The following is a 27,489-nucleotide window of genomic DNA, read 5'->3' as shown; positions in this document are numbered from 1 at the left end:
CGGGAGATGGCAGGAGCATGGCGTCGGCGCGCGACACGGTGAGAGCATTATTGCGCTTGTGATGCGGAGGGATGGGGCTTGCAGCGGTCCGCAACGGCAATGCGTTGTGCTAGCACCCATTCCGCTTAATCGAGCGCTTCTCAGTCCCGCCTCACGCTCGACGCGTCTGCACGCCGATTGGCAGACCCGCTAGCGGCCACTGCACGCACAGCCAACACCACGCAAAGCCAACACCTCACAGTCGCCGCCGCACCGCCATCGCCGTCGCCCTCACCACCACCCATCGCGCACGTGACGCCTCTTCCGCCCCGCCGCCGCGCTGGCTCCCATTCCGCCCGCCCGCTCGCCGCGCGCCCCCGCCGTGCACCAGTCGCGGGGCATGCCGGCCAGCGTCTCGGCCTACACCACGCTCGAGTCGCTGCTCGTGTTCCAGTGCCTCAAGAACTATGGCGTGACCCCGGCCGCCTTCAGCCGCACGTCGGAGCTGCTGCAGGCCAACCCGGACGTCACCGCCCACAAGTTCTTCCAGCGCGGCCGCCTGAGCCCCGACGCCCTGCGCAGCTTCTACCTGGAGCGCCTGCGCCGCGAGATCGAGCTCGAGCTGGAGCCGCCGCCCGACAGTCCGCATGGCGACAACCCGCGCAAGCGCAAGGCCGCCGCGCCCGTGCTGCCCAGCGTGCAGGAGTCGCTGCAGTACAAGCACCTGATGCCGCGCCTGGTCGAGAAGCTGTACGCCACCTACCGCCGCGAGCTCGTCGACCAGATCCGCGCCGAGGAGGCCCGCTTCGAGCGTCTGCAGCGCGAGGTCGGGGACATTGAGCGCGGCGACTGGGACGAGCAGCTGCGCGACCGCGCCCGCGCACAGCCGTCGGAGCGCAGCCCCAGCGTGCCCAAGAAGTCGCCCCGCGTCGCCCAGAGCCCGTTGCCCGCGTCCGCGCCCGCGAAGGGTCCTGACGGCCAGGACGCCCCGTCGCCAGCCGTGCCCAAGACGTCGCCCCGGAAGAAGAAGGACCGCCCGACGCCGCGTGCAGCCCAGCCCATTGCTGCGTCGCCCGGTCCGCCGAGCCAGGCCCCGCCGCCCTTCCAGCCGCCCCCGCCAAACGCCGCGTACAACGGCCCGCCGTACCCTGCGCTCTCGCCCTTCCCGCCCGGCCAGCAGCCGCTGCAGCCCAGCCCGCAGCAGACCCATGCGCGTCCACACCCCCAGTCGCCCGTAGGCCCGCAGTACCAGCCCCAGATACAGCCCTATGGAGCCAACGGCGTGCCCCCGTATGGCCCGCCAGGTCCCCCGCCGTTCTCTCCCAGCCAGCGCTTTGCCCAGCCAGTGCCAGGGCCGCATTCGCCGAGCGTGCACCCGCCGCAGCAGAAGGGCTTCTTCCCACATCCTGCCCCTCCACAGCACGCAAGCCAGCCACCCCCGCCCCAGGCCGGCTTCATGCTGCCACCGTTCCAGGTCTCGCCTCAGGATCCCTCCCGCGTCCACCACCCTCCCCCGTCGACGCCGCAGTATCCACAGGTCTCCACGCCCATCAACAAGCGGTCGGCCTCTCAGCATCAGCACACCCCTGGCGCCAAACCTGGTGCGCCCACGCATCCGCTCGTCACTCAAGCTCGACAGCCGCTCTCAACTCCTCTCAGCAACCGATCGCCGCAGAGCGCCTTGAGCACGCCGCAGTCAGCGAAGAGTCTTTGGAAGCCACGCCTTCTCGCCACTCCTGCGGTCGCAGCCGGAACACCACGTCCTGTGCCGGAGCCTCTTGACGACGTTCCGCCGATGCCCGCCTCGAAACCAAGCCCGACCAAGACCAAAGTGCAACGGAAACCGCGAGGAAGAGGCAAGGCGAAGGAGAAGGAGACAGAAAAGACAGAGGAGAAGACCGCGCTGGACGTGGACGTGCAACCAGAAACACCACTACCGACTGGTTCATTGGAAGTACCGGCGCCTGACTCTGCAACGCGGCAAGGCCGGTCACGACGCACAGCAACTGCAAAGCGCGGGAGACCCGGCAGCGTCGCTTCTTCGCGAGCAGGCGGCTCGGTTCGAGGTCGCAGCAGGAGTCGATCCGTCCTATCTCACACAGAGACAATAGCCGACACCGACTCCCAAGCCGGCCACAAAATCAAGACCGAGCGCCGAGGCTCCCTGACCGACGGCATGGACGAGGAGCCCATCAACACGCCCTCGCAAATGACCACACGGCGCCGCGGCGCCGCCCCTGCAACCACCCACTCCGCACGTCGCAAACGCACCGCCCGCGAAGCCTCCCTCGCCGAGTCCGACGACCCCGGCACCCCCAGCCCGAACCGTACCGTCGTCGCCTACCGCAACTTCCACCGCATCTGCCAGACCATCCTCGACGAGATCACCTCGCACAAACACGCCTCCATCTTCGCCCACGCCGTCAAGCTCAAAGACGCAGAGGGCTACTACGACCTGATCAAGCGCCCCACCGACCTCTCCACAATCAAAAAAGCCCTCTCCACAGGCGCCAAACACGTCACCGCCAGCGCCTCCGACACCCCGCTCGGCAGCCCCGGCGGGCCCGGCGCCACCGTCGAGCTCCCCCTCGCCCCGGACCTCGTCCCGCCCCGCGCCATTGTCAACCCCGCTCAGCTCGAGAAAGAACTCATGCGCATGTTTGTGAACGCGATGATGTTCAACCCGGGCGATGCAGGTGTCGTCGAGGACGCGAGCGAGATGTTCGAGTCCGTGCAGCGCAGCGTGAGTACCTGGCGCAACGTGCATGGGCGCGGGGGCGGGCGCGATGGCGGGGAGGGGACGCCGGTGGACGGCGAGGAGGAGGTGGGGAGTAAGCGGCGGAAGGTGTAGGGTTTTGTGGTCTGCCGGAGACGGGAAGGGAGGCGGTTAGCGGGTTAATGAGATGACGATTCACGGATTTGCTGCGAGTGAGTGTGGGTGCTCACTGGCATGCTGCTTTGGCTATCTTCGCTGCATAGTCGCTCATCGCCATGCCCGCGCCAGAGCTTGTGCAAATGCGGAGTTGGCTTGCGTCTCGAGTATAGACACGACAGTAATCAAAACCACTTCACACCCCCACCGCACCCGGGCATTTCCCACATACCACCCACAGTGCTCACCCAAGCCAGTGATCGATATCGCACGCCACTCATCACACGGCACCTCACTCCCCGTCTCGCGCCTGACAAGCTGCCACAACGGAGAAAAGGCCCAGGTTTGATGTCTACGGTGTGTAGCTAGTAAGTACGTGTTTCCATTGACGCGGGTATCCAACCCCCAGAGCATACGTCTGGATTACTACAGCACGCGTCCGTGTTATTACAGCACCGAGCCCAAGCCCAAGACCATCCTGCGCCGTGTATGGCCCATGTACACCGGGTATACCGCTCCCTCCTGCGCTCCCTCTCTCCCTCTCTTCTTCTCGCTTACATCACCCTGCAGCTCCGTTCCGCCCTGCAGTTCGCTTCCGCCCTGCAGTTCGCTTCCGCCCTGCAGTTCGCTTCCGCTCACATCACACTACAGTTCTCCTCCTGCTGCTTCTGGTTACTGCGACTGTGCCTTTCGCGCTTCATCTGGGCCTTTGACCCGCCGCGCTTGAGTTCCTCGAGGCGCTCCTGCGCTTTGGGGAACTTGTATGCTGGGGACACGGGTTAGCAGGTACTACACACAAGAGTGGGATAGTTAATTGGGACTCACCAGCAGCGCGCCCGTACCAGCGCTTCGCCTCCTCCAAACTCTTCGGACACCCGATGCCAACCTCGGTGAAGTAGCCCATGGCGAACAGCGCCTTGGGCAGCGGCGGCTCGGCGCACGCGGCCTTGCGCGCCCACAGATACGCCTCTGTGTCGGACTGCTGCAGCACGGCGTCGATACCCGTGAGGTACCAACCCGACAGGGCGAGCTCGGACTGGTGCTCCTCCTGCGCGGCGGCCTTGGTGTACCAGGCGATGCTCTTGCGCGGGTCGACGGGGCAGCCGAGCAGCCCGTACTCGAACGCCTGGCCGAGGCGGAACTGGGAGAATTTGTAGCCGAGGTCGGCGGCCTGCATGAAGAGCTGCAGCGCGTAGGCTTCGTCGGGGATCAGGCGCTCGTTGCCGGACGCGGGCTGTTCGTAGATGAGGGCGAGTTCGTGGAGGGCGTGCGGGTTGTCGCGGTCGGCTTGGTTGGCGGCGCGCTGGAGCATGTTGATGGCTTCGCCTTGGTTTTTGGGCTGCCCGAGCAGGCCCTTGAGCAGGATCATGCCCATTTTGTAGAGCGCGGGGGTGTCGCCCAGGGCCGCGGAGCGCCGGTACCATTGCACGGCTTTCAGCGGGTCGCGCTTTGTGCCGCCGCCTTCTTCGTGGCCCATTTCGCAGCAGACGGCTGTGCGGTACGCGCTTGCAGCGTGGCCTGCTTTTGCAGCGCCCTGGTACAGCGTGAAGGCTTCTTTGGTGTCGACCTGCAGCCCAAGTTGCCCCTGGCCGTAGCAGTCCGCAAGGTAGAACATAGCATCGCCGTACTGATGTTGAGCAAGCTTCTTGACGATCTTGTGGGCCTCGAGCACGAACTTCTCCTTGTTCTTGTCGCGTGTACGCTTGTCTGCGGTGCCATTCTCGTCTGCTAGCACGCTTGCAGCCTCCACCAGCTTTTTCGCGAGTAACAGACCTGTAGCATCATCTGTGGGTTTGTCTTTCCAAGTTCTGCGGAGGCGGTTGAGTTCGTCAAATGTGACAGGATGCGGTACCGAGCTACGTCGTTGACCCGCAGATTGCTGTGCAATAGAGTGCTGACTTTCGAGGCTGATGCGCGACTGGTCGCTGTTGTACTGTCGAACGGGAGGCGGTCTCTGCGCATTGGTTGGCTGACGCTGCGGCTGCTGCTGCTGTACGAGCCCAGCCCTGACAGGGACTGGGTGTGCAGGCAGAGCATCTGGATTCGTCTGTGGCTGGGTTGTTCCTGGCCGTCGGCCAAGAGGGTCGCTCGGTGTACGCCCAGGTGCAGGTGCAGCTGTCCCAGGTCGCACCATAGGCGGTCCTGGCATCGGTGAGGAGACGTTCCTCATCGTATTCGGTGGTGGCTCTGAATAGGCGGAGTCGTCTGAGTAACCTCGTTGAACAGGCGGTGGATTCCTCCCGTATCGCGGATCGAAGTTCGGTTGTTGCCCTCCACCATAGCCCAGGCCAGGCGGTCCTCGTTGCATGCCGGGGTCAGTGGTCATGCTGCGTGGAGGCGGCCCTCGTCCTCGGGGTCCATTCGGCAGTCCGGTAGGCTCTGCAAAGCCAGTATTCGCCCTCACGGGCAGTGGCATAGGAGGCGCGTCTGCAGCCATCTCGTATGCGCCATTGTATTGCGCATTCAGGTCAGGTTGCGATCTACTGCGCAGTGAATGTTGCTGGAAGTTACTCGGCTGGGGAACACCATTCACTGGGCGGACTGCCTGTCGCTGGCCACCCAAGTTGTTTGGCGCTAGGTGGTTGTCTATCGAGTCACCTCGCCGGTGTCCACGACTTGTCTCTGGTATTGCATCGAAGTCCGGCATATCTATTGTTTCAGCTATGCTTGTCCGGCCGTTGCCCTGTTGATAGTAGTCGTCATAGAAATTGCCAAGGGTAGGGTTGTGATCGTCTGGTGACGGCAATAGCTGATTCGGTGTGACACGCTGCGGCTGCTGAGTAGTCTGCACCCGCGGCATCGGCGGCTGCTGTTGTGGTAGTCGAGGAGGTCCGTTGTGCCTGTTGCCACCAGGCTGTGGCCCAGGGGGGATGTACGATGGTGATTCAGGGCCGTGGTAGCTGTCAAGGGCACCGGGGTCAGCCCACTGCTGCTGGTTCATGTCTGTGCGATGGGGCATGGTCGCTGCCCGCTGCGTGCCAGGCCCGAACATCTGCTGCGAAGGTGACATTGGATCTTGTTGCCGCTGAGGTGGACCTCTCCCACCCCCCATTTCTATGGGCGGCGGTCGCTGTCCAGGAGGCATGTTGTTAGGCGGTGGCCGACGCTGTCCTTGCGCATTCCCTTCGAACTGGCCCGAGTCTGCTCTGACATTCGGCGCACTTCTTCCCGGACCGCGGCCATCTGGGTGCATGCCTCGCGCCGAGGGTCGCCGCTGCCTCTCAGCCGGCCGGCCACCACTGATGTCCATATTGGACATGGCCTGGTCCAGGCTGTCTTTCTTGGGCGCCTGCCCTGGGTGTTGCACGGGAAAGGTGGGGAATGGGTTATCCTGTGGAATGGCTTTGGGAGACTTCTGCTGTAGGAGCGAGCGATCCAAGCCTACATGCAGCGGTTAGCCTGCTGGTAGTGTCCACAAGGCTCGAGGCAGCTTACCTGGTGGCCTCAGTGCTCCGCGACCCTGCAGCGGAGCTGGCGGAGGCGCATTGCCGCGACCCGTTGGCCGCCGCGGGTCCTGCCCCTGCTCTTGCCGTGGTCGACGGGACTGCTGCGCGCCGCGACCGGCGTCCGGCGCATATTGCGCCTGCTGTGGTGGTGGACGGCGTCCCTGTGGCTGTGGCTGCTGCTGCTGCTGCGGCCTCCCGTATGCGCCGCCGTCGTTGTACCGTTGCTGCTGCTGCTGTACATTACCGTAGCCGGCCTGCGGGTCGTTGTAGTAGCCGTCGTCCCAGCCGTGCTGCTCGTGTCCGTGCTGCTCGTATCCGTGCGGGTCGTATCCGTGCTGATCGTAGCCATAGTCGTAGTGTTGCTGGTCGTACTGATTGTCGTAGCCGGCATATTGCGGCTGTCCCTGCGGCTGTCCCTGCGGCGCATATCCCCGGTCGTAAGATTGCGGTTGCTGCTGTCGCGGCTGCGCGCGGCTGTCGTACTGGTGCTGGTAGGCCATGGCAACGCAGGTGCTTATCGTAGATCGGGTTCAGCAAAGCGCGCGCACCGGGCGCGTTCTATCGTGGAGTAGTGCGGATCGCGCCCCTCAGCGGCGGGACTCGCAGCCTTTAAATCAGAGCTTGGACGTGTCTCTCGTCGAGACCGAAACAACAGACTGCGGAGCTCTGGGCCGGGTGTCGGCGTTGCCAGCAAGGTTGCGCGGTACTGGACAGGGGTCTTCAATTTAAAGTCGCTGGAGAACGGCAGCCGGAAGCTTTCTGCTGGGTGGATTCTGCAGGTCAAATTGCATGTGTTTGCTGACAGCGAACAGCGTGGCAAGGCCTCAATGCTGTGCTCTCCGGCGCAGTTTCAGACCACGGCTGTGCTTGAGACGCGAGGTGGATGCGTCCGCGCCTTGAAGCAAGTGGAAGGACAGTCAATCTCGCTACCGTGGGTGCCCTGGGACCAAAAACCCCACAATCATCAAGCCCGGTGCAACCTCAGCGCTGGCAGGCGAGGAGAATATAAATGAGGAATGTGGACCGCCTTAAAGGAATACGTTGTTTATACGATCCAATGTTCAAGTGACCTCCTGGCTATGCCTCGTCTTCCCCATGCACGCGTTACACTATGACGCTCGCCTGGCGGCTGCAAACACAGACCATGAGAGATGTGCCAATGATATGGTGCGAGGCCCTGAGACCGCGAATGCTGATCCGCTTCGGATCCATCCTCAGGCCCCGTAACGCTCATGGTCTCATGCAGCAGGGGTACAAGCGTGCGGGTGGGGCGGGCAGCACGCTCCAACGGCAATGCTTCTGATAAGCGTGGCGGTGCTGCGCCACAGTGCCACAGCTAACTCTTCCAAGCCGATGAAATGGATCATCGAGTTCTCGAAGGCTAGGGCATCAACAACGATAACCTTGACATCGAGCCCTCGCAAGCTACCATTCCTCTGACGCATCAATATTGAACACGCTCTTAAACCGGCTGTGCTGATAATAGCTCGCAATAACCGCAACCATGGCTGCTATGAGGACATACATCAAGGCCATCTCGGCGTGCGTACCTGTTTCCTCTCGGTCACCCCGATTCGCTCGCTGACATGTCATAGAGGCGCAGTGCTTTGCATCGGCGGTCCAGCTTTGGTCATGTGGGTGACGCCGACCGAGGAAGAGATATTCAAGGTAAGCAGGTCGCCACGTGCATTACGACGCTTCTAACGCCCTCAGGCCTACAGCCCTGAGCTCCAGAAGAAGGCGCTTGCAAACAGGGAACAGCGCCAGAAGGACTTTGATGGGTTTGTGACCCAGCTCAAGGACCTATCCAAGTCAGACAAGCCAAGTAAGTGCCGGATACCAGGTTATCCATCGATGAGCGTGTGAACTGACGCCATCAGTCTGGATTGCACAGAAGGAGAGCGATGCAAAGAAATCAGCCGCAGAGCAGCAGCGCTTGAGGGAAGAGCGCGATGCGTATGCTGCCGACAGCAGGAAACTCCAGCAGGATATCAGGAATGCTTCGCAATAAGCACGTTTCTGATCTTGCTATTGCCGACGTTTCTTTCTTCATGTGTATATTGCATCTGTATGACTATGAGAATAACCAAATCTTCGCTTTGCTTTGAAATGGATCAAGAGCATTTACATGGCATCGTTCCCTACTGAATAGCTGGAAGGTCTGCCGTCTCCAGTCTGTGAACTCTACTCCAAAGACATTCTCAGAGCAGCTTGTAGCAGTTCTATACGAATGTCCGTTTTGATCTACTCGTCGCTTTGCTCCTGACTGATGCTCAAGCGACAGGCGTGGAGGTGGTGATAACCTCGTGACCACGCGATCAAGCGCAATTCGGCCTTCGACGCGCTCTCGGTCCCGCATTCATACTCTCCACCCCACTACCGCCCTCACAGCTGCACCCAATGCCCAGCGATGCACAAGCCCCCGTGAAGCTCTCGTTGCCTCTTGTACATGACCCTCGCCCTCCTCGGTCGAATATGACTAATGACATCATAGGAATTCCAGCAAGACATCTTCAAGGAGCTACGCGAAGAGGATGAGCTCGTCATCCTTGCGCGCGGCCTCGGCTTGCTGCGCATAGTCACGAATCTCCTTCATTCCTACGATGCGGCCGGCAATAACCTCATCCTGCTTGTGGGCGCAGATGAGCGCGAGAATGTATGGATCGGCGAGGCGCTCGCTGAGCACGCGGCTGTCAGCCAGGCGCCGAAGTGCAGGGGATTGAGTTTGGTTAATACGGACTTGATGACCGTGGGTACACGCGAGAAGATGTACGCGCAGGGCGGCCTCTTCAGCATCACATCGCGCATTCTCATCGTAGACTTCTTGTCAGGGCTGCTGAACCCAGAGACGGTGACCGGCATGGTAGTCCTGCATGCCGAAAAGGTGGTCGCAACGTCGCTGGAGGCCTTCATATTGAGGATCTACCGGCAGAAGAACAAGTCGGGCTTTCTGAAGGCTTTCTCAGACACACCGGAGCCGTTTACGATGGGCTACTCGCCGCTTACGAACATGATGAAGAACCTCTTCCTGCAGAAGCCAGCTCTGTACCCGCGCTTCCATGTCTCGGTCGCCAACTCTCTAGAAGGGCGTAAGAAGGCGGAAGTCATCGAGCTGGAAGTGCCCATGACCGACGCCATGCAGGATATACAGAATGCGGTGCTCGAATGTGTGGAAGCTAGCATCAGTGAGCTCAAGAAGGCGAACCCAGGCCTCGAGGTAGAAGACTGGACGCTGGACAGTGCGCTGCATAAAAACTTTGACCAGATCATCAGGCGTCAGCTTGATCCTGTCTGGCATCGCACCACGTTCAAGACGCGACAAGTCGTTCGCGATCTGTCGCTGCTACGCACGATTTTACATGCTCTGCTCACCTACGATGCCGTGAGCTTTAACAAGTATCTCGATACTGTCTTAGCGGCTTCACAACCACCGCCAGGTTCTACCAGGCAAAATCAGTCGCCGTGGCTGTTTCTCGACGCCGCCGACACGATATTCAGCACCGCGAAACGGAGGGTATACACGGGCAAGGTTACTAACGCAGAACTCGCAGGAGACGCCAACATCGCTCCAGAAGCCCTGGAGCCTGTGCTAGAAGAATTCCCAAAGTGGACGCAGCTTGCAGAGATACTTCAGGAGATCGAGCAAGATGCGTACTTCAACCCTACGCCACAAGACAGTTCCAACAGCTCTATCTTGATCATGTGCGGCGATCATGGTACTTGTTCACAGCTGAGAGAGTATCTACAGACCATGTATATCAAGCCTGAGGAAAGCACAGGTGAGGACGAGGATGAAGACGAGCCTTCTGCAAAGCTCATGATGAGACGAAAGCTTCGCAACTACCTATCCTGGAAGCGCGATTTCAGTAAAGTCAGCTCCACTCTTTTCCAGGAGAACCAGAAAGCCATCAACGGCAGCACCGACCAGAAGGTTCAAAGTAGCAAGTCCTCAGGCAGACCACCACCTAATAAGCGGCGGCGCATCCGGGGAGGCGGTAACGCTGGAAACTCCACACGAAACGACTTCGGCGCTGTGCGCACAGCAGGTGACAAAGATGCACATATTGCAAGCCTCATGGCCGAACTCCAGCCGACCGAGCTGGAAGCCGCTCAGAAGCCAGGCGATGTAGGCTTTGATCCTCTTGACAACATGGAGAATTACTATGAACTGTTCTCGATGGACTCAACCGTCATCATCCACCCCTACTCCGGTGACCTTGACGAGCACATTCTCGAGGAGACCAAGCCACGCTACGTTATTATGTACGAGCCTGACGCTGCGTTCATTCGGCGCATCGAAGTCTATCGCTCCTCTCACACGGATCGTACGGTCAAAGTGTTCTTCATGTACTATGGCGGCAGCGTAGAGGAACAACGCTACCTGTCCGCCGTACGCCGCGAAAAAGATGCATTCACACGTCTGATCAAAGAGCGTGCAAACATGGCTCTGACTCTGAACACAAACGCCAACCTCGCCCCCGAAGAGAGCTTCCTCCGCACAATCAACAGCCGCATCGCAGGCGGCGGCCGACTGACCGCAACCGCCGAGCCCCCCCGCGTCGTCGTCGACGTCCGCGAGTTCCGCTCCTCGCTCCCCTCGCTACTCCACGGCCGCGCCATGGTCATTGTCCCCTGCATGCTAACCGTCGGCGACTACGTCCTGTCGCCCCAGATCTGCATTGAGCGCAAGTCCGTCCGCGATCTCATCGGCTCCTTCGCCAATGGCCGCCTGTACAATCAAGTCGAGTCCATGACCGAGCACTACAAGCACCCGATGCTGCTGATCGAGTTCGACGCCAACAAGTCGTTTACGCTCGAGCCATTCGCCGACTTTAGCACTGCCAGCAACGCGTCAGGCCTCGCTGCGACCCCGGATCTGCAGAGCAAGTTGGTCATGCTGACGATTGCTTTTCCAAGACTGCGCATCGTGTGGTCGAGTAGCCCGTATCAGACGGCGGAGATCTTTGCCGAGCTGAAGAAGCAGCAGGACGAGCCGGATCCGATGAAGGCGGTTTCGCTGGGACTGGATCCGAGTATGGGTGGCGACGAGATGCGTTCGTTCAATCAGACGACGCAGGATATGCTCAGGACGCTGCCGGGTGTGAATGAGAGCATTGTCACGACGCTGATGCTGAGGGTGGAGAATCTGGAGGAGCTGGCGAATATGCTGGAGAGGGAGATCTGCTGGCTGATTGGAACAGATGTGGGACGGAGGGTGTATCGGTTCTTCAATCGGAGCGTGTATGAGGACGTGCAGGTGCCGACGTTCAGCTAGCGTCAGTAACGAGTAATACGAGGATAATAAGTGCATGTAGGAAGGGTATGTCTGTATTCGTCTATCCCACATAATCTCATCCCCTCGTCAGTGACTTTTCCACCATCCATCCGCCCGCTCGCAAGAAGCAGCATTTGAGCAGCTCAGCCCCGTGTACTCGCACAGCAGCCGAGACAGCATGGCGGAACGCGACGTCCTCCATCCGCACACTGCCAACCGTTTAGATGTCGTCAATGTCAATCTCCTTCTTGCCCGTGCCGTCGACGTCCTCCTCGTCCTCGGAGTCGCGGTCCTCGTCGAACTCGAAGCCGATGCCCTCGTCGCCCTGGTCGCCGTACGTGTCGGTCTCGTTGATCTTTGCGTTCTCGGGCAGCTCGCCGTAGGCCTTTAATGAACGGGCTTCGTCGGCTAGGAGCGGCAGCGTCAGCACACCGGCACGCATACACGTTGCTAATACTCGGTACTTACCAGAGTACTTCATGATGACGTCGCCCTTCTCGTCCTGGTAGTCTCGCAGCGACAGCAGGATGATGTCGCCCTGGTTGATCCAGACCTTCTTCCTCAGCTTGCCGCGGATATGCGCGAGGCGGCGCGCGCCGTCGAAGCACTGCGCCTCCAGGCGGCCGTTGCCCAGCATCTTGACGACCTGTGCGTACTCCTGGCCCTCCTCCTTGAACACGAGCTCGCGCTTCTCGTTGTCGTTCTCGTTCTTTCCACGTCTCCTGTTCTTACCACCCTGCGGCGCGTTAGTTGCGGGCTGCTTGGAGGCGGCCGGGCGAGCGCGTCTGCACGCACGCAGGCGAGCGCTGGGCGGTCCCGCCACGCAGGACTTGCAGCGTCATCGCATGTGCGCGCGGCTCAGCGGGGCAAGGCTGCCCCTCGACGGCGGGCGCAGCAAAAAGAAGAGAGCACGCACCTTTCCCTTGTTCTTAGGCATGTTGGCGACTGTTCGGGGGGCTTGGCGAAGAAGTCGGGTGTTTGTTGTCGAAGCCTGCGGGGCGGCAGCGGGTTTGGTATTATTATACTAATGTTGGGTGTCATTCTTGGTCCATCGATGTGTGCCCTAGCGCGCGCTTCGGGCTAGCGCGCCTCCCGACAAATAATCCAGCAGCCAGCGTCATTGCACACCGCACGCCCGAGCATTCACCGCCGACCGCCGACCGCACGCGCTCTTTCCGCCCGATACTATCTGGAGAACGGATGGCGGTATGAAGGCTGCAGTCCTCGGCCTCTCGAAGCTGCACTTGACCACGTTCAAAGTCAGCTACTCGCCTGCATATACCAACTTCATTCTGAATCACATCGCAATAAACCCGTCGCACCCACTGTACATTTCGCAGGCGCGCCGCCAGGGGGAGCACAAGAAGGAGGGGCTGTGGTGGCATGCGACAAACGGCACGGACATCTCCAAGTCGGGATGCGTACGGACGTGGGCGCGACGCAGGCTGCGCAGGGCGTTTGTGGAAGCGCTGAAGGCGCGGGGGTACGATGAGACGGGCAAACTGGTCGACGCAACCGCTATGCAGCACAGAAGGGACGTGATGAATGTGGTGCGGCTAGGCCGCAGTGTCGACCTGACCGGCAGTCTAAGAATGCACGGCGTAGGGCCTTTGATCGCTGCGAAGTTTGAGACGGTAAAGGAAGAGATGAGTAGCGTTATCGAGACAATACTACGGTCCATGGTCAACACTGCCCTGGGTGTTCCAGGCGGAGACAGAAGGAGGAGCGGAGTCGATCAACCTTCTGCGCGTAACGGCGCGCTACCTCGACCTCGCAATACACAAAGGGGCAGACCGGTGGCGGCACCAGCAACGCGATCTGCATACAAGGCGAACCCAAACTCTGCGGTAGTCGAAGCTGCGAAATCTCTATTCCAGGCAGAAGTGCAGGCAGCTCCTCAACCTCCACCTGCTATCAAAGCCACGCCGGCTGGGCCCAAGAATACTGGAGCGACATACGTACCGCCGCCGATGGAACCACGGTCGGAAGGCCGGAAGCCTGCATTTCGCATCCGACGCTTTGTTGTGGACACCAGCTGAACGGCGTCATGTTGTTACATCATATAATTCGAAGTGGATTTGTAGGATGAAGAGTCTACAACTTCATGCGGAGGACAAGAAGTGTGACAGCAGAGGTTCCCTTTCATATCCTGTCACGGGAGAAGCACTATGGCAGGCCAGTCATCGTCAACTCTAGAACTTCTCCGCCGCCGGCCGCATATCGAGCTCATGCGTCCACAAACACGGCTTCTGATTATGCAGCCACAGATACGTCTCGCCGACCGCATCAGCGCTCATCTTCTTCCCGATCTTCTGGTCCTCGCCGTCCTTGTCCTCGATCGCGCCATTCGCAATCGTATGCACGACGTGCACGCCCTTCTCGCTGAGCTCCCGCGCCAGCGTCTGCGCCAGCTGTCGGACCGAAGCGCGCCCCGCACCGTACGCAGCGAACTGCGCGCTGCATCGCAGCGCACCAAGCGTGCCGGTGAAGATGAGAGTCTTTGGGATGTTAGCCACTATCCACTCGCACGCACACGCCCACTTACGCCCTTCTTCTCCCCGCCCTCCGCCAGCGCCTCCTCGCCGTGATCAGCGTAGAACCGCTTCACGCTCTCCTGCGCAAACGTAAAAGCCCCGCCCACATACTCCTCCAGACTGCCTTCAAACTCCTCTCTCGTCTCCTCCAAGAACGGCTTCTTGGACGAGTGCTTCACGCTGTACACCGCGATCCTGGCCTTCAGCCCCGCGAAGCTCGCGTGCGCTTTGATATCCCGGAACGCTTTTTCGATCGCCGCTTTCGACGTGTCGGAGGGGAAGGCTTCGAGAACGGCGTCGGGCGCCGTCTGTCGGATCGTGGCGATCACAGACTGCAAGCTCTCGGGGCGGCGCGCGAGGAGCGCGACGGCGAGGTTACCGTGCGACGGCGAAGAGAGTATGCGTGCGATTCCTGTGCCCTGCAGGACGGTTGGTCGTCAACTACATCATAGAATTTGCTGCTGCGCCGCATACCGTGTTCGGCCCCGCGCCGATGAGAATCGCAAGTCCGTTTGGTGCCATTGCTATACCTATTGTGGGTTCTTCTTGCTATGCCTGTATACCGTGACACCGAATACAACGTGTGATGCTGCAGAGGCGATCTCAAGCGTCGCACCGCGGGGGTATTTCAACACCGCCGTCGATCAATACACGGGCATTGCATCATCGACGCTGCACTGCAGTGCGCTGACCGCTAGCGGACATACCCTGCGTATCTCCGCACGCTGGGTCTCCAGACACCGCGTCATTCGAACAAGAACCCACTACACCCGCTCTCAACTCCTCACGCGTGTTCTCGACTCGCGTCCGCGAGACCACGCGCTTCCGTTCCGTCTCGGGACGCAGTAGAGCTAGACACAGATGGGCAAGGTCCACGGACCGGGCCCTTGGGTCGCGCTTGGGGTCCTCGCGCAACGGCCCGTGGTCAAGGGGATTTGTGGGCGATGCGAGACGGCGGTCGGGGTTGGGGGGTTGTGTGAGATGCCGGGTGAGCGCGTTCGTGGTGCGCCGGCGACACGTCGTGGTACGCTATGCGGACAGCTTGGGTGCTGCCACACGTGTCCTAGACGCTGGCTCGGCTGGAGGTTTTGGCTTGTTGGCCTCGAGATGTTAGGGTCTGTGGTCTTGGGGTGTTGCTTCGGATTGGGTTAGCAGAGGAGCGGAATTGGCTGGTGGAGGTGAGTGTGTCGTCCTATATCCCCGTTTCCAATGTCTCATGCAAACGGTCTTAGAGTGCTGAAACAGTGATTACTTGTGCGTAGAATCCGCGTCAATTCTTCGTGGACCTGCCTGTGCAGATTTCATAAGCCTCTGGGTCTGTAGTAGCGGAATGCTGGAACCGGTCTCTGGCCAAGAAGGTTGACTGCAACTCTCGTTCGTCCAAAATGCCGTACATCAGTCATGTTGACTAGCCGCCGTACTCGATACGCAGGAGCGCTTCGGTTACTAGCATCTGTCTCTGAGGGGTACACGTTCCGAGATCAATCAATCGCTCAGGGGTGTAACTTGTAAGTACCATCGTGGAGTATAAAAGTATGTAAAGTTCTCTCAAAGGATTCGTCACGCACCAGCAAAGATGTGGTTCGTCTTTACTTGGCTAGTATTTGCTAGCACGGTCTTTGCTCTCCCTCTACTGGAATACGAACGAGAACTCCTATACGAACTCTTCAGAAGGTAGGGGTGATAGCTCATCCGGATCATGTCTACGGATGCTGCTTCTGTTACTACAGCACCGAGGGCCAACATATGGGCCCAGATATCAGTCGAGGACAACTTAGCTGTGTAGAACCTTCTACGTGGTCCTACAAGTGATTTGAATTTCACTCGTGCAGGCAGTGCCTGGGCTGGTGACGACTACGCGTGCATCTCTCGTTCACGATGTCAAGACGAGAATTATTCAATCGCAATAAGTAACAGTTCTTAGATTCTGCTCTACCCCCTGCAGCTGATAAGGCGGATGTAACGCCCTGCCTGGAGGGAAACGCCACAGCACCCGCTTGATAGGCTTGTGCGGTTCTCTTCGGAGGCGGTTAAGAGTTTTCTAGTCGAAGGCTACGATGGTCCGTGGGGTCCGACCTGTTAGAATCTGTACGACCAGTCGGATACGAAACTCCCACTCTCCCGTCACCGCTCTGTAAGGTGGAACGACTGCAGCTTCGACACTCTCAGAACAGTGAAGGGAACCCGGCTGATCATTCGTGCAGTTGCAACTGTCGGTAACTACGACTACATGTTTGACTGCAGGTTTCCATTTGGATGGGTCACTGGAAATGAGCGTACGAGCTTTTGGTCGGCCCCAAACCTTCTTCTATCGTCCAAACAAGGCACATGGAGTCCACGGATCCAGTACGCAACCCACGATTCACTCCACGGCCACATCGTCACCTTCAAAGCTGGCTTCAAAATCGTGGGAACCAGCAACTCAATTCAAGGCTCGGAGCTGAAAGTAGTGGAGCAGTCACAAATCTGATACGCAGAGCTGGGTGTTTTCGAGCGAATGGAAATGGATGTGTCCATCATGCAGACCAGGCAGCAGTTCAACTGAGCGGTCAACATCCAAGTCATGTATGTCATGGTGGATCAGAGCGAGACAAACGCGTGGGGCGAGCCTCGAGGCTATCGAATCGTGCTAGGAGGTCGAATATCTACCTCATATCACTGAGGTTACCGTTCTCCTGGAGAACTTCCGAGTTTGCCAAGACACATCCTGCTGTTTCACGGCAGCACGACACAGAGGTCCATGCAAACAGAGTCCAGAACACGAATCTCCCGGTAAGCCTCCAACAGGACTTCAGCAAGTTTACGTCTGTGAAAGTATCGGAAACGAAGATCTGGTCGTGTGGTTCAATCTGGGCATCCAATGTTCCCCTCGCAGTGGAGACGTACCGACAAGTCACTCGGCTCCCCATATACTACGATATCCACTGAAGTTGTTCTAGGTGGCGTTGTACTCAGAAGCGTATGACAGCATAATGCCAGCGCTTCAGAATTTCTTTGACCAAGCTCAAGACGGCAACTTGTTGAACAGAGGATATTAGGTATGGAGGTCAATGACACCAGTGGGCAGCTTTCTTGGAAAGACTACGGTGTCACTGTAGACACATGCCCGATAGTTCTGGAGGATCCTGCGACGAGTATAACAGGCGTCATATGGTAAGATCATCACCTCTTACTACCTAGTGGTTGGCCTCCCAAGAGGAATGTAAGAACTAGTATATAATGGCGGAAACCGCGTCTAAGTAGCGAAGCTACTCGTCCGCCAATGCTGTCCAAAATCTGTTCAGATGGTGTGATTCAGGTCACGAGCTCTGGCGTCCCACATCCAAGCCACTTCCTAATCACTGTTCTATTTTAAGTGAAGATAGGCGACATATGCCGAATTAACGTATCGATCGACCCACCACGTCATGGTTTCGCACTCGCTCTCTCATACTATTATATGACGTTGTTCAAAAACGGGAATTTGAATCGAGATCTCAGACATGTAGTGCAGGGGGCCGGTGGTGGGACCTGACTAAAGTTGAAGCCGACCGTGTCTTGGTAACCTTCGGTCCTACTTTATGTGGGATATAGGCTATTAATGTTATACGATTCAGCCACATGCAATTCGAGACTAGATCAAGGCGTCCATTTGTTGGTGGTGTTGGATCACCTCGAGAGGATTCTGGAGACGCAACTACCGAGGCACTTCCATGTGATTCCATCTTGATGTAAGAACAGAGCTGACGGGTAAGAACTATGTTGTCTCCAGATTGCGAAACGGACTTCGGCGATCGGTAGGGCTGATCTAGTCTGCTTGTGGGAAAGTGCGAGGTACCTTTGTATCTTTCCTGCCAGCTAACTTTCTACACTGTAGTCTTCACTTCTTCAACGACTACATGCTCACGAACCATCAAATGAACGACTACCTTTCACGGATCTTGGCCGGCTCTTTTGGGCGGAACGCGAGGCTGTGTTAAAGGAGTCCTTCTTACCCTGGTCTGCGGGCTTCGCTTGCGCTTACTGATGACAGAATGCGTGCTTTAAACGGCATCAGAACTGGGCAGAGAGCACGCTTCGCATGTAAGTTGCCGATTCCGTAAAAGGCATACCGCCTCTTATCTGACACTAACCCAATATAGAGCTTCTTCGTCGAGAGTGCGTTCATAGCATCAAGGTTTCCATCGATGTTGGTGACATGCCACAATACAGCGTTTTAATGCCATGAAGACTGCGACGTATCTCATTCGTGGATTCACAGAAGAGGGTGCGACTTTCGGCTCGCATACCCGGACAAATAAGACATTAAAGCAGCCAAGATCATCAACATCAAAAAGCATCATGCAGCCAGTCGGATCCGGTACCAACTCAGCTTCGAGCCTTGATGGGGGCGGTGGTACAGGGAAGTTCACGAAAGATTCACTCCGTTTCATGATCGGCCAGCTTTGGGCCAACCCTTGCAATCGATCGAAGCCTGCAGTTCACGTGGCCATCCTTCATCCTTCGTGAACGGAGCTCGACCAAGTCCATCCGACTACATGTTACCAAGACTACTACGCCGTATTTATACAGCTGGGCCTTCCTTTATACCAATTCAGGACGAGTGAGAGACGGCTCTCTCGGCAATTGCGCCGCCCGCACCCCGATGAGGGCTCGAAGGCCTCTAAACTAGCAATTTACGCGATGCTGATCCTACATGAAGGTTCTGGAAGACTGCGCCGGGCCACAGAGACTCACACCGCATCGCTATTCTGAGACTCAGATGGAGACTTACGACATACGAAGCGGGCCTGCAGGCTGCAATACGGTCTGCATCGATCCTCCAGAGCGCCGTCCTCCTACTGGCTGCCAGGCGAAAGCAACGTACGCGCAATCAAGTTGTTAATCGACGATGCCAGTTGGTGGGCGAGTCCTGTGGCAAGAGAGCATGTGAGCGTGACACGTAAGGTGTGGGTTCGAGGGAAAGGCGAGGAAAGAGAAAACAAGAAACCGTCCAGGGTCGACACCGCCTCGACGTGCAAATAGACAGGTTCGGTTGAGATGCGATGCTGCAGATATGCATGAGTCGGTAGGCCCGCCGAAGTGGGGTGACGACGTTCCGGTTCCCTCGATCAGACCTGAGACACAAAACATGATCACCCACCAGAAGGGCCTGGCTACAAGCACAGACTCAATTTCTGGCCATTGCAACAATGAGCGAAGCTCTGATCTTGGCACACTGAATGCAATCGGCATCACAGAGGAGATCCTTTCCACCCAGGATTATTACGGAACTTTCCAGCCAGGGCAGAGTCGTGTCGTTCCGCTGTGGGTGGGGTTCTCACTTGCTTGACCTCCGCTAGGTGATAGCGTGGCTTAATGCAATATACATACCATTATGCCTTAGGCTTCCCATGCGGTTCGCTCGATATGGACGACTCCTTTGGTGAACGCGCCACGTCTCTACTACGTTGAGGCAGTTCCTTGAACAGGACCCTGCCAGGATACCAGAATCCCTCAGTGGACTGCAAGACTGTAGTTGCCCAGTTCGATGATCCGCTGACCCGAATCTTCCACGCGAAGCCTTCGTCATGGGTTTGGCTCTTACCAGCACAACGGGCCATTCTGTACCGTACCGTACCGTCATCACCAGCCTTCTTACAAAGCTAACAAGCCACCTGAAACGCTCAGCTGCAACGCCTCAATTCCGCAATGGGTGAACGCTTAAACGAAGGCAAGCCACATATATATTGTACTAGGTGCTGGCCCACAGCAGTGGCGCCAGTAGCGATAGCATTTGCGCCAACAGTGATAGCACTCGCGCCATGCGGCAGGTTCGCTCCAACCGTTACTGAACGCCATCCGATTCATGGCATGCTGTCCCGCCTCGTGGGCCTCCAAGCCGTTCCACACTAACACACATAAGGCTTCGCCAATGACAGACAAAGAAACAGGCGAGCTAAGAAATCGGCCGCTACTCCTCATAGTCTGACCAATCAAACAGAGGCATGTTCTACACCCTGTTGTTGTTAGCTAAACGCGGCTGTATATCCTCGCAATCGAGTGGTAGGAATTCATATGCGCAGAGTCATTTCGATCACTGTCACAGTTACTATACTTGTCACCTTGCCTTATCGCGTGCATACCGGTGAACTGTGGCTAGACCAAAGCAATGCCCATCGCGGCGTTTTCCGCTACACATGGTGGCCAATGCGGTAAGCTGCTCGTCACAGGAAGGCTATGGCCACGGCGTCGCTCCGCATGAGAAGCGTGCCGCGTGATTATACGATTCGCGACGTTACTTGAGCATAAGCCAGATACTTAGAAATCCCTTTCACCGCCTGTCTGCGCCCTGACCATGCTGACTGTACGGGCACCGGAAATCCTTCCTGTCGTTATATCCCTAAGGCTGAAGGCTCTAGTGCATGGCATATGCAGGGCCATCGACCCATATGACTGCGGTGGCCTGCTCAAGAGCACGAGTAGGAAGCAGTGGAAGGAATTAGCTCTCCGTCGAGCGTAGGGCTGACGCGTGCTTCTGATCGTCGTCATGTACGATCGCATGCACCGAGGAGTCAGAACAAAGAAACCCCTGCAATACTCAAACGCCCGGCAAGAGTTTCGTAGGCACCCATGCCGGCACTCTCAACAGTGTTTCGCGAGATATGCGATGGGATTCTGCTCCGATTCCGCGGGTGAAGTGGGCACGGCAGATCCAAGGGCCCACATAACCCTTCGCGCCTGGCTGGCCGTGTGGAGACACCGAGAGATCGGATGAGGGACTAGCCATAGCGATTCGAAAGAGGGGAAGGCTAGTCTGGCACGTGTGGCGAAGCTTTGAAGGCGTTCTGCGCGCTGACCCGCATAGCGGTTTCTGGGCTTGCGATGGGATTCAGGATGCGTTCACACTGGAGCTGTTTAGCATGCTGACCGGCAGGCATTAGCGTGCGGTGGGCATCAGGTGACGACGTGAGGCGAAGACTGGGACTTGGCTAGAATACGAGGGGATGCTGCAGCCAGTAAGTGCGGCTCGTTTGTTGAGTGGGTTGAGTGGCCCTCCAACGGCGGGCTGAGACAGGTGACAAGGGGCCAAGTGATATCTGCGGCTCTGTCAGCTCCAGTTCGGCTGAGCACTGAAGGCTTCCTTTCACATACCATCGCGTCACTCATTTTCACAGCCCGGAACATCGTGGATGAGCAGAGCTCAAGCTTATAAGACCTCGCTGGATCAGCTTTCCATCTCATCATCCACAGCTCAACAGCTTTTCTCTTCATCCTCGACTTCAAACGGCATTCAATCACATTTGCCGCAACGAACTGAGTCGACAGCTCTACCAATTACACATCGGCAACCATGTCAATGCATTCGTTGAGTCCCAGGTCATCCTCGGAGAGCCTGCATAGCACACACAGTAGCTCTTCCACGGCCTCCGCTCCCGACCAATACACTCCAGCTCTTACCGGCCGCATGGTGTGGGAAGGCGCCGAACTGCGCCCTGCCGAGTACATCGTGAAGCTGTCTAGTTCCGAGGTCGAAAGCATCCGGGCCGCTGTAGTTGGCTTCAAGCTCCAGGGGCTCCCACGTAGCGCGATATCCAAGAGCACGTTCTCGTTGCCAGCGGATCTAGCGCGCAAGCTCGCGGCCGCCAGTAGGGAGATCCATGAAGGGCTCGGTGTGGTAGTGCTACGTGGCTTGGATGCGGCCAGGCTCAATGACGAGGAGGCTGTGATCGCATTCGCGGGTGTATGCTCATACGTTGCAGCACAGCGTGCGACAGACTCGTACGCCAATCAGACTTTGAGTCACATCCGTGATGCGACCAAGGAGGCCGTTCCAGAGTGGGCGAAGGATATCGGACTTGCCGGTTCGAAGATTACGGCCGCGATGGACTTCCACAGCGATCGATTTTCGGGAGACATCCTCGCTCTTCATGTGAGGAACGATGGTGGCGCAGGTTTGGGTGGTGGCCAGTATTTTGCAAGCTTCTGGAGAATCTATAATGAGCTGTTGCAGACTGAGCCTGAGGTCTTGGACACCATGGCGGAGGCTGACTGGCCATTCGAGCTGAAGCAGAAGTAAGTGTCGTGTGCCATGCATGTGATTTCGAGATAGACTGACCAAAGAGCAGAGACCAAGCGCCATACCTTGAACCTGGTCCAACCCTTTTCTTCTCGAGGGGCAGACCCATATGTCAGCTCGTTAAGGCACCGCTCCTCGGAAGTCCTCGTATTCAGCGGCATCCGAGCATGCCGAAGGTGTCAGACAAGCAGATGTATGCCATGCATGTTGTCCAGACTCTAGCGACACGATTCAGTACGAAGCTCGATCGTAAGCAGGGCGACATACAGTTCATCAACAACTTGAGCATCATGCATGCTCGCGAAGCGTACAAGGGAACCAATGGGAAGGCGAGCACTCGCCACTTGCTGCGCATGTTCCTTCGGGATCCCGAGAATTCCTGGGACAAGCCGGCCCGCTCCCGCAGCAACTTTGACGATCCATTCATGCCCGGTAGGCCACAAGAGCTGCCCATTATTGATATGGACCCATGGCGTGCTATTAGTGGCCGTGAGAGCCACGGTTGATTGCATTTTCTGCGACATGGGTGGTAATTCTGACAGCATGGGAGCACGCGTTCGTTTCGGGCATTTACCACGTTTCATGGGCAAGTAAGGAGTATAGTTTGTGCACTTGGGAGGCAGTCCTGACTTTTATCATTCAATCGCTCATGGTCTCTGGCTGCATATACAGGTTAATTACATGATACTTCATCGTACAGGAGTCTGATTCTTGACATACTGAAATGGACCCGGCTTTTGACAGTCTTGCTCAACATATGGAAACCGAACTGAGAATCATTCCTTTCTTGTTTGCTGAGATGCGGTCTTTGTGGCATGGTTCAGATGATGCTAGGCCCCAGCTTCCTTGAACAACTGAGTGATCCATTCGCTTGAGAACGAATGGTGGGTTGCAGAAAATCCAGTAAGCGGTGGCTGAAACCGATCTGCACCTGTTAGTGATCATCCGCATCCGAAGAGGAGCAAGCTTACCAGGGCTCTGTCTATCGAAGATCCTTGCGATTTCCGTGACATATGCAAACCCTTCTGCATCGATGTGTCCACGCTCGCGCAACTCTTCTGGGTTGTCACGTGCGAGTTTGAAGGGCGAGTAACCGCGAAGAGTACAACGCCAATGATACAGCAAGACTGGAAACGCAAACTCCCACTTCTTGACTTGGTTGCTGACGACGTTGTTGACTGAGTGTTCGATGAGCTGCAAAGGTCAGCTGTTGTAACTGTAATAGACACATGTGGACTCACGGTGCCATTCTTCGACTTCATGTAGCCTTTCGCTCCCTGGTTGATGTATTCGAGGTTCCAAAAGATGATGTAGAAAGTCAAAAAAAGCTCATACCACGGCTTGATCTTCGGTTTAAAGATAAGAGATGCCAACTCTTTGACAAACAACTTCTCCAGCTTGCGTAGGTACTTGACAGCAGCAACATCCATCTGGTGCGTGATTGCGCCAGGCAATGGTCTATCGCGGGAATCTCGGTCATACGCTTCGTAGCCGCTTCGTCCAAGACGACGGTAGTCATACTCGCGTATCCCCGGAATGTCGTTTGACCATACCGTTCCGTAGCCTTGAGACACGACCGATAGACATTGCAAGCGCATAGCAAGATCAAGAGCCCGGGAGCCATGCACACTCCGCATTCGAAACACTTCTCGGTACGTCTGGGTGGCGATCTTGTCGTTTTGAATACGATCAAAGATCCAGGCCTCGATGGCAGGTTGTAAACTTGAGAAGTATCGCTCGAATGCAGTGACCAAGCTCGCCGTGTCGTATATGGCGTATGCTGGCTGCTCGATGGCGTAAACATCGCCCTCTTTAGTAGTCCATACCGAGCTCGCCGTGTCAAGACGGCCTCGTCTTGGAGAGTAGGGCCGAAAGGCGACACGCATGGGCATAGCATTCGGTATACGGCCATAGCCTGGCAGATTCCACAGGATGTCCATATCCCAGAGCTGACTTCCCGGTTTCCAGTCGTAGCCTAGAAACTCGGCTTCTTCTTGCTGCTCGCGACCATTGCATCGACGGATGATACTCGTGTCTTCCAAGTGCTCCCTGTAGCACGGCTCACGGAAAGACCGGGCATGTCCTTCAATCTTGCTACACTTCTGACATGGGTCGCCCTCATCACAGCCTGATTTGTAGAATCTGCAACGGACGCATATCCTCTTTGTTTTACGCATCGTGTGGGTCTTCTCTCGCTGCTTCTCCGGTAGCGGGCCTTTGCGCTTTGACACCTTCATCTTTTCCTGTCTCTCGACATATGATGACGGCACCTTTGCAGGCTTCTTCTTGCTACCAGGCCGACGGTTAATGTGCGCATAGACCTCTGATGATGGGTCTGCTTGAGTGCTTTCGAGCTCGAAAGTCCTCTGTTCCGGGATTGCAGCTATCAGAGGCCATTCCTGCGCCTCGGCCTGGATGTGGCCGTAGAATGGAGGAGCAGGAGGCATGCCGCTGGTGTGCGCGGTCGTCCATTGCGTACTCTGGACATTGGCCGGCCTGCTGGTAATCACGGTCGATGATAGTGCACTGTTGGCATGGGAGGCGTAGTGTTGGTGTTCGGTGGGCGCTAATGTGGTCGCGGTTCCCCACGGCGTTGAGGCCTGCAACACAGCGTGAGTCTGCTCTGCGCTCGGTTCTGACACGGCATGGTGTGCTGGATGCGGGATCGAATGCACCCTCCGCCCATGGGTCGCAAAAGGTGGATCGATGGGCGTGGCAGGTGATTCCTGGGCTGGTTAGTCACGGCTTAAGTAACGTGCGCCACTTCGCACTCACAGAGGTGATGCGCAACGCGGTGAAGCGCTCTGTGTCCCTGAACGCATCGTCGGGCGAGGTCAGGGGCTGGTCGTGCTCCGCCGTCGACGCCTGCTGAGGGTGCTGATGTGGGTACGGCCGCGCAGCGTTAGAGGTGTGTTGCACAGAGGCGCCTCCCTCAGCGGTGTCATAGGAGCCACCTAAGCGCGGCTCGAAGCTCTGCTCGTTCACACGGTCGCTCACCGAAGCGTTCCACGGCTGCTCACTTGGTTGCGCATAGGCAGCATTCCACGTCTGTGGAGTGGGAGGCTGCGACGGCCTGGCAAAGTCGGAGCTCAGTCCGGCGTGCGGGTATTGCAGCAGCGGGACCGACGACGGGCCGGTGTACGAGCCGTGGTTGCTGTCCTGCCATGGCTCTGTATAATTAGTGTATGCTTGATCGTGGTTGCTGTGGTAGTGCTGGTAGTGCGAGTGAGGGTTGGCGCTTCTGTATTGCTGCGAACTGGTAGACATGGAGGCGGACAGAGGCTGACTGCGTGCGACTTCAGAACAGGCGTTAGGCGTCTGCGCGTGGCTCATCCAGAGAGTTGCGACAAGCGATCCAAAGAGCAGGAAGCGCGGTGGCCTCAGGCCTTAGAGCGGTGCTCCACGCGTTAAACCGTCGTTTGCTGGCTCCGAGGGGAGATGGCTCCACGACGCACAAAATGCGGGTCAGGAAACGAGCTGGTGGCTCGCAATGCAATGTCGGGTACGCTGCATGGGGTAGCTCCCGTGTGGCCTGAGCTGCATCGTCCCGTAAGCGCGCTGTCTGAGCAATGGACCGCGTCGATCATGATCGCTTCGGCGATTTGCACATTCACATGTCTTTTACGAGCGTGGCCCTGCTAAATGCATCCTTTGCAGTGCCATTCAGGGTCTTGCTCAGGGCTGTTGCAGCGCAGTACGGATTGCACCATCGATATCGAGCGTAGTACAGTCAATGCAGCCCCTGGCTACTTTTGAGGTCAGTGCCCCCGGCCCTTCGAGCCGCTGGCATGCTCGCGGAACGATGGATCCTGTTGAGGCTTCGCAAGCGTTGAGGAGCAAAGTCGTGGCGAAGCTCGTCTCTTTGTCTAAGCCAGGTTCTTTCGTCAGTAGTTGCTGCATCTGGTCCGGAAGCCGGCTTTGAGTCCGCGGCTCCACACATGCTGGATGTTGTGTGGGTCATTCGATGCCGTTCTGGTGACAAATGTCGGCATCAGGCCACCCGCGAGGCACGCATGTCAAGTGCGGGAGCGCCTCCAAAGTTCATGTCCACAAAGCTTGGGCGACGTGGTGGGCGGCAACGCTACTGAAGTACCTCTCACGGCAAAGTCGGCTAGCATTGGTGATCGGCCCACAGGGGAAGCCAGCAGTCCCTTGCTTTGAAGCTGTTGTGGATATGACCGCGCAATGACATGGAGCATTCAGAGGGCATTGCGTTTAATGGGTCGCACTGGCACGGCTCTCCAGCCGCGTTCTGCGAGTGACGCACCAGCAGGCAGTTGTAGTATAAGAATATCATTACGACTCAGCTAAATCACTATCAAAAACCGACCCGCTCTCCGCACTAGGACCTGTGGCGCTGGCACCGCGCCGCGCGAACGTAGGAGCTCGGTTGCGTTTGAGACCCAGCCTCTGGCTAACCAACCACCAATAAACCAATGAAGCAGCCGTCGTTGAGATACACTAGGATTTGGACTTCTTGGACTTCTTCTTCTTCGGTGCCTCATCCTCGTCATCATCGGCGTCAGTGTCGACCTCCTTGATTGGGGAGTTCCTCTTAGCCGCTGTTCGAGTGCTCCGCCTGGTGCCCTCCTGAGGTACTTTCTTCTCCTTCTTGGGCGCCGCTGCCTTCTTCGGTGCTGCCTTTTTCTTGGATTCGGCTTTCCCATCGCTCTCCTTCTCATCGCTCGCCTTCTCGTCGGCCTTCTTATCAGCCTTCTTTCCTACATTGGCTTTCGGCTTCTGTGCGCTTGCGGGAGCCTCTTGCTCCTCTTCACTGTCTTTCTTCGCGTCTGCTTTCTTTTCCTCGGCCTTTTTCTTGCTGTCGGACTTCGCCTCTGGTTCACCCTTCTTGGGCTCATTCTTGCTGCCAGCCTCGTTCTCGTAACCACCACCTTGCTTCTCATACTCCTTCGAGATTTCGGCAGCCTACGCGCGTCAATATGAGCTCTGAAGCAATAATCGCGTAAATAACGCGATTTCTCACCTTCCATGCCGCCATTTGGCCCTTGCCGCTGCCGTCCTTGTTGGGCTTCGCCTTCACGTCCTCCTTGACCTTCTCACGAAGCTTGGGGTCTGTTGGCTTTCCCTTGGATGAAGGCATCGTTGCGGTCTTAATGCGCACGCGACGAAGGTGGGTCTGGAAAATTGGCCGGAGTTCGAAGGTTGAGGTAAAGCGTTCGTCGCGTGGAGGGTGTACCTGCAGATCAGTTTGTTTTGATGTAATATCGGATGACATCATCACGTACTATTGGCGCGTAACATGTACCAGCCTCCTCATTTCCTTTACGCCAGTGCTGCAGTGGTGCACCCAAACTTTATCGACGAGCGCCATGATTGGAACCTCG

At 57.4% G+C, this 27,489-nt stretch overlaps 10 protein-coding genes across 10 annotated transcripts; 5 read left to right on the top strand and 5 right to left on the bottom strand.

The window, feature by feature from the left end:
- Window positions 1-17: 17 nt before the first annotated feature.
- On the top strand, window positions 18-2,830 carry C7974DRAFT_465264 (Bromodomain-containing protein; the record flags this gene model as incomplete). Its single annotated transcript, XM_046146292.1, has 2 exons — window positions 18-22; window positions 391-2,830. The coding sequence occupies 2 exons, from the start codon at window positions 18-20 to the stop codon at window positions 2,828-2,830; spliced, it is 2,445 nt and encodes an 814-aa protein (XP_045993885.1).
- A 359-nt stretch (window positions 2,831-3,189) lies between these two features.
- On the bottom strand, window positions 3,190-6,960 carry C7974DRAFT_33116 (uncharacterized protein). Its single transcript, XM_046139094.1, has 2 exons — window positions 6,287-6,960; window positions 3,190-6,232 (listed from the first exon to the last, which is right to left on the bottom strand). The coding sequence occupies exons 1-2, from the start codon at window positions 6,795-6,797 to the stop codon at window positions 3,549-3,551; spliced, it is 3,195 nt and encodes a 1,064-aa protein (XP_045993884.1). The 5' UTR covers window positions 6,798-6,960; the 3' UTR covers window positions 3,190-3,548.
- A 685-nt stretch (window positions 6,961-7,645) lies between these two features.
- Window positions 7,646-8,429, top strand: C7974DRAFT_400455 (uncharacterized protein). The gene is made up of 4 exons (XM_046142507.1): window positions 7,646-7,839; window positions 7,893-7,965; window positions 8,011-8,122; window positions 8,178-8,429. The coding sequence occupies exons 1-4, from the start codon at window positions 7,802-7,804 to the stop codon at window positions 8,306-8,308; spliced, it is 354 nt and encodes a 117-aa protein (XP_045993883.1). The 5' UTR covers window positions 7,646-7,801; the 3' UTR covers window positions 8,309-8,429.
- A 225-nt stretch (window positions 8,430-8,654) lies between these two features.
- C7974DRAFT_364554 (uncharacterized protein) lies at window positions 8,655-11,610 on the top strand. The gene is made up of 2 exons (XM_046139800.1): window positions 8,655-8,742; window positions 8,792-11,610. The coding sequence occupies exons 1-2, from the start codon at window positions 8,698-8,700 to the stop codon at window positions 11,570-11,572; spliced, it is 2,826 nt and encodes a 941-aa protein (XP_045993882.1). The 5' UTR covers window positions 8,655-8,697; the 3' UTR covers window positions 11,573-11,610.
- On the bottom strand, window positions 11,611-12,629 carry C7974DRAFT_400449 (eukaryotic translation initiation factor 1A). Its single transcript, XM_046142506.1, has 3 exons — window positions 12,489-12,629; window positions 12,041-12,308; window positions 11,611-11,980 (listed from the first exon to the last, which is right to left on the bottom strand). The coding sequence occupies exons 1-3, from the start codon at window positions 12,507-12,509 to the stop codon at window positions 11,793-11,795; spliced, it is 477 nt and encodes a 158-aa protein (XP_045993881.1). The 5' UTR covers window positions 12,510-12,629; the 3' UTR covers window positions 11,611-11,792.
- A 53-nt stretch (window positions 12,630-12,682) lies between these two features.
- Window positions 12,683-13,849, top strand: C7974DRAFT_33030 (uncharacterized protein). Its single transcript, XM_046139078.1, has one exon. It carries the CDS (start codon window positions 12,781-12,783, stop codon window positions 13,609-13,611), a length of 831 nt encoding a protein of 276 aa, XP_045993880.1. The 5' UTR covers window positions 12,683-12,780; the 3' UTR covers window positions 13,612-13,849.
- Window positions 13,765-14,628, bottom strand: C7974DRAFT_415952 (uncharacterized protein; the record flags this gene model as incomplete). Its single annotated transcript, XM_046143940.1, has 3 exons — window positions 13,765-14,070; window positions 14,118-14,525; window positions 14,581-14,628. 3 exons carry the CDS (start codon window positions 14,626-14,628, stop codon window positions 13,765-13,767), a joined length of 762 nt encoding a protein of 253 aa, XP_045993879.1.
- Window positions 14,629-21,023: 6,395 nt separating this feature from the next.
- C7974DRAFT_32899 (uncharacterized protein) lies at window positions 21,024-22,868 on the top strand. The gene is made up of 2 exons (XM_046139047.1): window positions 21,024-22,140; window positions 22,194-22,868. Exons 1-2 carry the CDS (start codon window positions 21,419-21,421, stop codon window positions 22,648-22,650), a joined length of 1,179 nt encoding a protein of 392 aa, XP_045993878.1. The 5' UTR covers window positions 21,024-21,418; the 3' UTR covers window positions 22,651-22,868.
- Window positions 22,671-25,675, bottom strand: C7974DRAFT_32878 (uncharacterized protein). The gene is made up of 4 exons (XM_046139040.1): window positions 24,920-25,675; window positions 23,386-24,870; window positions 23,116-23,338; window positions 22,671-23,069 (listed from the first exon to the last, which is right to left on the bottom strand). The coding sequence occupies exons 1-4, from the start codon at window positions 25,475-25,477 to the stop codon at window positions 22,975-22,977; spliced, it is 2,361 nt and encodes a 786-aa protein (XP_045993877.1). The 5' UTR covers window positions 25,478-25,675; the 3' UTR covers window positions 22,671-22,974.
- A 747-nt stretch (window positions 25,676-26,422) lies between these two features.
- Window positions 26,423-27,393, bottom strand: C7974DRAFT_400430 (uncharacterized protein). The gene is made up of 2 exons (XM_046142505.1): window positions 27,129-27,393; window positions 26,423-27,070 (listed from the first exon to the last, which is right to left on the bottom strand). Exons 1-2 carry the CDS (start codon window positions 27,381-27,383, stop codon window positions 26,606-26,608), a joined length of 720 nt encoding a protein of 239 aa, XP_045993876.1. The 5' UTR covers window positions 27,384-27,393; the 3' UTR covers window positions 26,423-26,605.
- Window positions 27,394-27,489: the final 96 nt, after the last annotated feature.

This window comes from Boeremia exigua (assembly GCF_020726555.1).
Source record: "Boeremia exigua strain MPI-SDFR-AT-0100 chromosome Unknown C7974scaffold_10, whole genome shotgun sequence".
NCBI classification, from domain to species: domain Eukaryota; kingdom Fungi; phylum Ascomycota; class Dothideomycetes; order Pleosporales; family Didymellaceae; genus Boeremia; species Boeremia exigua.
This window is presented reverse-complemented; position numbering and strand designations above follow the sequence as displayed.